We start from the raw sequence: 8,942 nt of genomic DNA, 5'->3' as shown, positions 1-8,942 counted from the left end.
AATTCGGTGCCCATTTAAAAAATTATCAGTAAAAATAATACTTGACATGCATGAGTTTTTGTTGCTGTGGTAAAGTCAGAAGTAAATACTTGACTCCTTTCATCAGACATCGAGGTTTCTGCTTTTATTAATAAGCAGTGCTGTCTTCTTAATTGTTGGGTCCAATACAAATTGCACATTAATAACACAAAAACTTATTCCTTCAATTTTTTTAAACCAACTGCTGTTTCACTTTTAAATATTAATGTATGTTCTGAAAATGTTATCTAACGTTATCCGTTTTCATCTGTATTATAAATTCCGTGTGGCTTGTATCCATTTAACAGCCCAAGTAATATATCTTTTATCCAATTTATCAGCTTCGTGGTGATCTGTTTCTTCCTTCTCACATGATAGTTTCTGTTAGAAAATGTTGAATTTCTCTCTCTCCAACTTGTAAACCATCTGTCAGCTGATGCAATATTTTCTTTTAGCTTAAGCGAATTAGTGAAAAATATTCTAGAAATAGAAATTTTTTTTTTAATTTTATAGCTTGACATCATTCTATAAAAGCAATTTCAGCGTCTTTTGATTGATTTGCTTCCTTGAAATATTTTTTTTTAGTTGTTCATTAATTAAAATTCTTTATTTAATTAAATTGCGCAATGATGTTTAGGAAATTCTCAGTTCAAATATTGTTTTCTGTGGCTGTAATTACCATAACCATTAAAAATCCTTGAACAATTTATTCTTTTCTTTCGGGCTTAAGACTTTTTCCTTGACATTTTCGGCATGTTACAGGTTTAGTACGCAACAAATTCAAGAATTGTTTCTTCCAGTGATGTATACAAATTTCAAAACTTACGTTTCTAAGAAGCAGAAAGATTGCCCTTTGTTTGTTTAGTCGATCTATCGTTTCTTGTTTACAAACATGACCCATGCTTTCCTCACTTCTTCTTCAGCTTACAATTACCATCTTCTTTCCATTTCAAGAATCTTATAATGTACGGTAATGCTAAGAAGCATTTAGTGAACTTTTTTATGACTCCCTATGAACATAGTGTATCTATCCCGAAGGAAGATTTTGAATGTGGAAATCTTAAATGGCGGGCTACAGAAGTTGCACTTCCAGCTCGTATTCCAGAAGAAATCCTCGCTTATTTACAGAGCCTCTACTCTAGGTGATTGTTTTTGTTAACTTTATGATATAGGGTTATTCTGCCTTTCTGAAGTCTAGTGCAAACAAAGAACTCTAAAACAGTGTCTGCCAGACACAGGGACCGCGAGGTAAAAAAATATCAATCAAACCCGTTTTATTGAAGCATTACATACCTGAACGATAAAGCCATGGTCCATAATACGTTAAATGGATGAACTACAAAAAGCTGTCATAAGTATGATATTCTGGCACTGAAGAATCAGTGTTTTGCCAGTCTGAATTTAATAAGCGGCGAATATGAGTTTAATAAATGGCGGTTTTTCTATTGATTAGTATGCATTTGGTTTGGTTTCTAGAAATTTGAATGTAATAAACGACTGAGTATATGAACCAGCAAGTTTAATAGGGACCCGTTACTATATTTCTAATGCATCAAAAATATTATCATGGCTGTATGAAGGGAAATTAACAAAACTGATGACAACTATATTTACAGAATCCGAGAATATTTACAGAATGAGCAGCTACAATCCCCGTATATTGCATTGAGACGATTTTATAAATTTATACCTAAAATGGAATGTAAATCATTCCAAGCCGAGGATGGAGGGAATGAAGAACTTGCCTTATGAAAATGCAGGGGACTCAAATATAGAGTTATAAGTACTATTGTGAAAGTGATAGAGAAAATAATGAGCACTTTTGACGATACGGTTCCGATATGCACTTTTTTACGTTTTTTAGAATTATTTCTTGGATCATTTTACAACGTTAACAAATCAAATTACACTTTGTAAACTGTCTATAATAATTCCTTTTTTCTGGGAATAACTTTTCAAAACACAATCGATTTGACGCATTTAAGATCTTAAATTGAAAGTTTTCTAAATTGTTATTAAACTCTGGAGTCACTGCATTATTTTTAAATTTGAATTTCTACATTTTTTTAAGGCACATTCGATAATATGAAAATATACAAACAAAATACAAAATATACTACTATACAAAATATACTACTATAAATTGTATTAAAGATTTTTAGAATGTAAATCAAATTATATGTATATATAATTACTTTGAATTTTGAAAGAATTGTTACGAGTTTTGATAAAAATTTCAGATAATTCATTATGATGTTTTATTTTACAATGCTCAAATTAATATCATTATAGCGTTGTTGTTAAATGTAAAAGATCATGTAACAGTTTTTATTGCTTTCATAAACGAATTCTGACATTAAATGTTTAAAACAAACACGAAAGAAACTCCTTTTAAACTACTAAATCAAATATTTTAAATTATTTTAAAATTAAGTTGTGTTATGTATAAAATTTCCGTTACTGAATTCATTATTTAGCTAACTCTTTTTCCAAAGCAATAAAAATGTGGTATATTGTTTACGTTGCTATTCATTCACACCAAATATGTATCTTAAAATATTTTATTAAGATCTTCTGAAGGACATGAAACATAAACATATTTATAACATACATTCTTTTAAATAATGGCTATAAAAGTAAAGCGACTTTGGCAAGTAACAGAAATTTAAACATTTTTCTTTATCCCTCAAAGTGAGGGGCCACAACCAGCTTTCCAGACTTCACCCTGAGCAAGTGTTCCAAGCTTATGTACTATACATTCTATTGCATATGAGAAAAATCTTTGGGCTGCAGCAAGAAAAGACAGACTGCACTGGATGTCACTTTACATTATTGTTAAATATGAAGCTAGATTATCATACACGATTGTCAAGAGCATATACTGCAACAGCTTTCTTCTCCGATCAGTAAGGAAGACCTAAAAAAAAAAAAAAAAAAAAAAAAGGAATATTTAATTGGAGATTAAAAGGCTTTTCATTTAAAATTGTCTAATCTATGCCGATACTTAAGACACATTAAGTAGATGTTAGATGAACATTAAAAGTGAGTTGTAGTAGCAGTTTAAGTGCAAAATTAGTTTATGCTCTTTTTCTTTAAATCACTGATAAAAGGGAACTTTGAAATAAAGGCATAAAGAATATATTTCTTCAGACACATTTAATGTAGTTCAAAGATTAGGAAGATTCCATGTAATGCGTTAAGTCTAGCCTCATGAAAACGCAAGTATTTTCTTCTTCTTCTTCTTTTTTTTTAATCACTTCAGATTAAATTATAGAAGGCCTATTGCGAGGTAGTTCTATCTAAGGTAACTTTTAACCCTGAAAAATCACACTTATGTGAGTGAAAGTAAACAAGCCCGAGTCAGTACAATACTAAAGGGGTATTCTAAAAGAATTGCTAAAAGAGCATTTTGTCTTGATGTATTCAAGTTAATACATATTATCTAGAATATTTAATTCTATATAAATCATAATACAGATTATCACATTATTCGCTTAACAAGAATATTTTGCATTTATTAAATATCCATTTATTTATTATTTTCTACGAATGGCGAATTCGACATTTTGCTTTGTCACTCAAAAATTAAAACTGCTGCTGTGATTAAACAACACTTACCTATAACACTGCTACGAATCTTAGTAGTGAAAGGCCTTTGCATAACCCAATCCATGTCCATATGCAGCATGACCGTAAGGACCATGACCATAAGCACCATGGCCGTAGGCTCCATGTCCATAAGCTCCGTGTCCATAGGCTCCAACACCATGAGCTAAAGCTCCAGCATGTCCAGCGTAGCCAAGGTGTGCGGGAGCTGCTGCATAGACGGGGGCAGCAACGTGAGCAGCGTAAGCTACAGGTGCGACATGTTTAATAGCGGCTGGGGCAGCGGGTCCAGCATAGGGGCTGGCGATGACTGCAGCAGCAGGAGCACTGGCAGCGGTTCCAGGCTCATTAGTTTTGATGGCGGCACGGAATCCATGATGGTCAGCAACGTATTCAACACGCCTGGCTCTACCATCAATGTCGTGGATAGTGTAAGCCCCCTTCTTGTTTCCATAACCATCACCAACTTCATATCGGCCATTGCTTGCTCCTTTCCCGTCAACAATGTCGTAGTTGAAAGCATAATTTCCAAGAGCCTGTCAATAAATAACATAATTCATACTAGAAAAAGATGTATAACTTTATGAGTAGTCAGAACGCAGCTTGAAATTTTCTATCTATATTGCTCTTTGAAATTTCTTTCAGTTAATAGTCAAATATATTTAAAATGCTCAGTTCGAATGAATAAATAGAATATTTTAAAACAATTATCTCAAGAGACAATGCAACGCAAACAATTAAAATAAAAGTCTAAAAATTTAAAAATTACCTAAAATAATAACTGTGGCAAAAAGAAAAAAACGTTATAAAGAAAACTATTTGAAAAAAAAAATAATAAATAAATAAATAAACGATGCACCTTAAACTACGCAGTTCGAATAGGTAAATAGAAATTTTTAAAACAGTTATTCGAAAGAAACCATGCAACTTAAACAATTAAAATAAAATTCGAAAAAGAAAAAAAAAAAATGTTTAAAATAACAACATAAAAATATAATATAAAGAACATTATTTGAAAGAAAGAAAGCTGTGATTTTTTATCCTCTCACGGGAAAGGAAAATGAGTTGCCATGTATTAAGAAGTTCGCAAAGTGAACTATTCTTGGAGCAATTGAAAAAAAATTACCAATATAAAGTTTTGAATTTCTCCGTAAATTTCGCACCAAATTTTACAAAATTTAGTATTTAGGCATAATTTGAGTCGTAGAATCTAAATATGTAAAAACATTGGTATGTTATTTCAGAAAAAGTCCGATTTTGTGTCAAAATATTTATGTTAGAATATTGCTATATATAAATCTTATATATAAGGATATATATTAGATTTATATGTAGCACTATCGTTGTGTTGCATTGTCACGCTTTCGAGACGTGAAAAACGCAATTTGAATTTTATCAATCGGCCCAGTAGAACAGGAGATATAGAAATGTCCTATTTTTTTTCTCTCCGCAGTGTACACATTTTTTCTCAAATCAGTCGCGGGCTATATCTTTAAACATACAAGTTTTTAGTTAAATACTTTACTCCGTTCAAGTTTTTATCTTTTATACGAATAAAAAAGAAATACATTTAGAAAAGAAACTTACATCTTGGTGTCGGGAGCTTACACTGGAACCTGTGTGCACCAGTCCACTGGCACTGACGGCAGCTAAGGCCATGCAGAAAATTGTCACCTGAAAGGATAACAAGAAATACAATTTATCTTTTCATAGGCATTGTTAAATACAAAATAGATATAATCAAAGAATTTTGAAAAAATATATCGTTTGTATCCAATGTGTTAATGTTTAAAAGAGTGCATGATAAAAATGGTAATTTTTTCACCGTTTTCTTTTTATATTCAGGAAAATCCTATAACCAGTCCTGTCACATAAAGGAAAATATTCTTGAACATAGTTAATTCAACAAACCTTCTAAGTCAACATATTTTCTAATTTTTTTTTCTTTCATCTTTCACCCCTTCATAAAGTATAATGGTGAATGTAAAAAAAAAATTGCTTATGTTGAAAATGTTGAAAACAAATTTCATTGCATTATAACTTTATATATGGATTATTTGCTTGTGTGTTCAAGTGCATACGTTAATACATACGAGTTATCCGCTTAAAACGAAGAAAGCCTTCGTGGGCGTCTTTCTAAAGGAAAGTGGCTTGTATTTACATGTAAACGAAGTAAATCACGGAAACATCTATGTAGCCCTACACATGGACGGTATTTGAAATCACTGTCAAACTATCAGTATTCAGTGGTCTTATCCACATCCCCGTTGACTGGGCAGCTTTCGGCACTGACACTTCACGAAAGTAGGTTTTGCTGCAGAAGCATAATAATAAAATATTCATATCTGGAAAAAAAATTCTTGTAAGCTTCGGTATATATAGAAAAATCATTCTTCAACTTCCTGCTGTGATCTGATTTTACATATTTTCTATGCGAATAAATATGTAGAGTCATTAAGGGCTTTTTTTTTTTTTTTTTTTTTTTTTAAAGCAGGAGACGTGAAAAATATGCAGTGCTCTGCGAAGACTCGAACCCTGGACCTCTCACCGTCTATGTTAACTGTTGTAACAGTTATAAACACACGTTTTCGTTTAGAATATGACTAATATTCGTATTACATGACAATCTATAGAGAAAAAATAACTTAAAATAAGAAAATTTAAAGATAAATATTCGGCAGGCAAATTTTTTTTGTTTATGTACCTAAATATGAGTACGTGCTTTTAGATTTCTAAAGGCACAGTACGTAAACTTTAGGTTTGAATTTCCCAAAAAGAAACTGAAAACTATGAGTACATGCTTTTAGATTTCTGAAGGCACTGAAAGGCTCAGTACGTAAACTTTAGGTTTGAATTCCCCAAAAGAAACTGAAAGCTATCCTTTTTTAGGTGGATTATGTATCCTCAGATTTTTCTCCATAAATTCTGCGTAATGATCTGGATAAAATCCCGTAGAATTAATTGCATCAATCATACAATTTTTATAACATCTTTTTTTATTAAAAAGCCTTTAATGATTTTTATTATTCGGTCTGTTATTAACTGCATGCTGTTGTTAAAGGAATATTAAATGTTTTAGAAATATGCTTGTATACTTTTACTGTTTAAATGAGAAGTTTTACATCATATTGAATTTTGATCACAGAAAGTAACTGTGAGTTAATTTAATTATATTTCAAATAATTATATTCTAAAAATTAAATCACTATAGATCTTTTTGTTCTTATGATCTACGATATGTTAATACAACATAGGATTGTCCTTCCTTGTTAGAAAGATTTTTTATTTCTTTTTTATGTACTATTGTTAAGAAACTTGTTTAAACCCTTACTGTGTGTAAGAAACAACACCAAATACTAAAAGTAGTCTGCTATATAATTATTATTACTCATTGAAATTTGTAATAAATTGTTTAAATTTGAAACTTAATTAACTAGATTAATTAATTCGTATTTAGAAAAAGTATTGCTTAACCAAATTCGCGTTTCAAATTAACGTCAAAAGTTGTCGTTCTGATTAAATGAATGCGAAATTCTGTAAATCCCTCTCTGTCAAAAACGATTTGTTAAAATATTTTATACATTTTAACAACTGAGAAACTACTTGCCTTCAGCCGCTGCACTGCCATAAATAACAATATAACAATATCAAACAAAACAAAACAAAACAAAACAAAAAATACATGACAAAATTTAAACTTATTGCAAATCTATCGATACAGTAGTTATTTACTGCTGCCTTCTAGTTGCTGCAGATTTGATTGAACTAATTTCAAGATCTTAAAACACTAAATTTCTCTTAACCCCTTCTCCCCCCCCCCAGAAAAAAAGAAAAATTCGAGAAAATATTGAAGTTATTTGTTATAGCAACGCACTCAGGGACTCTCTCCTTGAAAGATACACTTTTCTAAAAATTTTTTTTTAAAAAAAGAAATAGCTATTATTCACGTTACATATGGGAAAAATGGCAAAAGCACTATGTAACTAACGTATTCAGTTGTTTGGAATCGAAGTCGGAACGAGCAATGTCAATAGACTCATTCACGCGATCTCTGACAGACCTCGATACACAAAGGAAGAGGCAAATACTGAATGCATGACGCAGTAATGTTTGCATAGATAATACAGAAGTGACTCGAATTATACCTGGGTTGATTTATTGAATATGGCAAAGTACAGGAAAGCTATCTGCCTAAGGGTTAGGATGCCTTCATGGAATGCTTTCTAAGGTAAACTGGCTCGTATTTACGTTGCACATGGGGTAAAACCAGACCGTTCGCATGGGTTCCAACAACCAGTATTCAGCAATCTTTAACCGTTCGGCAACTGATGAAGCCTAGATGTCGCTGGGAAAGAACCATCGCTAAAAGCAGTTCTAAATATTCTGCACTACATTTTGATGTTAGTAAGATTTAAAGTTGGTTACAGCCTATTAGGTTGCTGCTTTAAGAAAGAAATATAACAATATTTGAAAAACATTCTTACCTTGGCGATCATTTCCGTAGGAGTGTTTGTGTCTGCTCAGGAGAAAGTCCAAGCGATTTGTGATGCTGGTATGAGGGTTCGAGCAGACTTATATACTTACCCAATGGCCAACAAAAAGGCCTTGTAGGTACAGGTCCCGCTATAATAGCTTGTCAATAAGTTAAACAACACCATTCATTATTAACAAAGACTTTACAGGGAGAACCATAAAATGGAAGAAAAAAAGAGAGAGAGAAAGAAGGAATTGGCTTGTAAAAAAACTGGGTGGGAATCTAGGTGATATGCGATTAAACACATACGCCACCCGTTACATTTTTGTTGTTTATTTGTGTACATTAGCATTACTTTTCTGATAAATATCTTCTCCAGAATAGCGAGGACAATGGCTGCGAATCCTTCACCTCTGTTACATTTGCTCTCGGAAATGAAGTTAACAGACGACTTCTTGCGCTTGAAAGGGGTTGTCCGAAATTGAAAATATACTCGTTTCGCCAAATTCGAAAGTGAATTTGTCTTCATGTTGATGAAGAAATGTTGTCTTTTGTTGTTGTTGTCGTCGTTATTGTTTTTCTCCACGGCCTAAGGAATCAATTTTATAACATATTTTGGAATTCTGCTGACTGCTACCCGTATGCATTTTTTAATAATATAATTTAAATCATTTATCCAGTAATATATATTTCTTCTGTCTTTTTTAAAGCTTAGAATAAACACGACATTTCCATATTGGCACTAAATTACTGACTTTCTTCAAGGTAGAATCTATAGTATATGGGTATGCCTCTGAGATATAAAAATTATGCAAAACTTAAGCTTACACTGATGCTAGTTTTA

General features: G+C 31.8%; 1 protein-coding gene across 1 annotated transcript; it reads right to left on the bottom strand.

The window, feature by feature from the left end:
- Positions 1-2,561: 2,561 nt before the first annotated feature.
- Positions 2,562-8,187, bottom strand: LOC118185507 (uncharacterized). The gene is made up of 4 exons (XM_035355373.2): positions 8,109-8,187; positions 5,212-5,298; positions 3,637-4,160; positions 2,562-2,935 (listed from the first exon to the last, which is right to left on the bottom strand). Exons 1-3 carry the CDS (start codon positions 8,118-8,120, stop codon positions 3,657-3,659), a joined length of 603 nt encoding a protein of 200 aa, XP_035211264.1. The 5' UTR covers positions 8,121-8,187; the 3' UTR covers positions 2,562-2,935; positions 3,637-3,656.
- Between the last annotated feature and the right edge of the window lie 755 nt (positions 8,188-8,942).

The sequence above is a fragment of the Stegodyphus dumicola genome, chromosome 12 (assembly GCF_044657685.1).
Source record: "Stegodyphus dumicola isolate Sdum_Otavi_A_Nest chromosome 12, ASM4465768v1".
NCBI classification, from domain to species: Eukaryota; Metazoa; Arthropoda; class Arachnida; order Araneae; family Eresidae; genus Stegodyphus; species Stegodyphus dumicola.
This window is presented reverse-complemented; position numbering and strand designations above follow the sequence as displayed.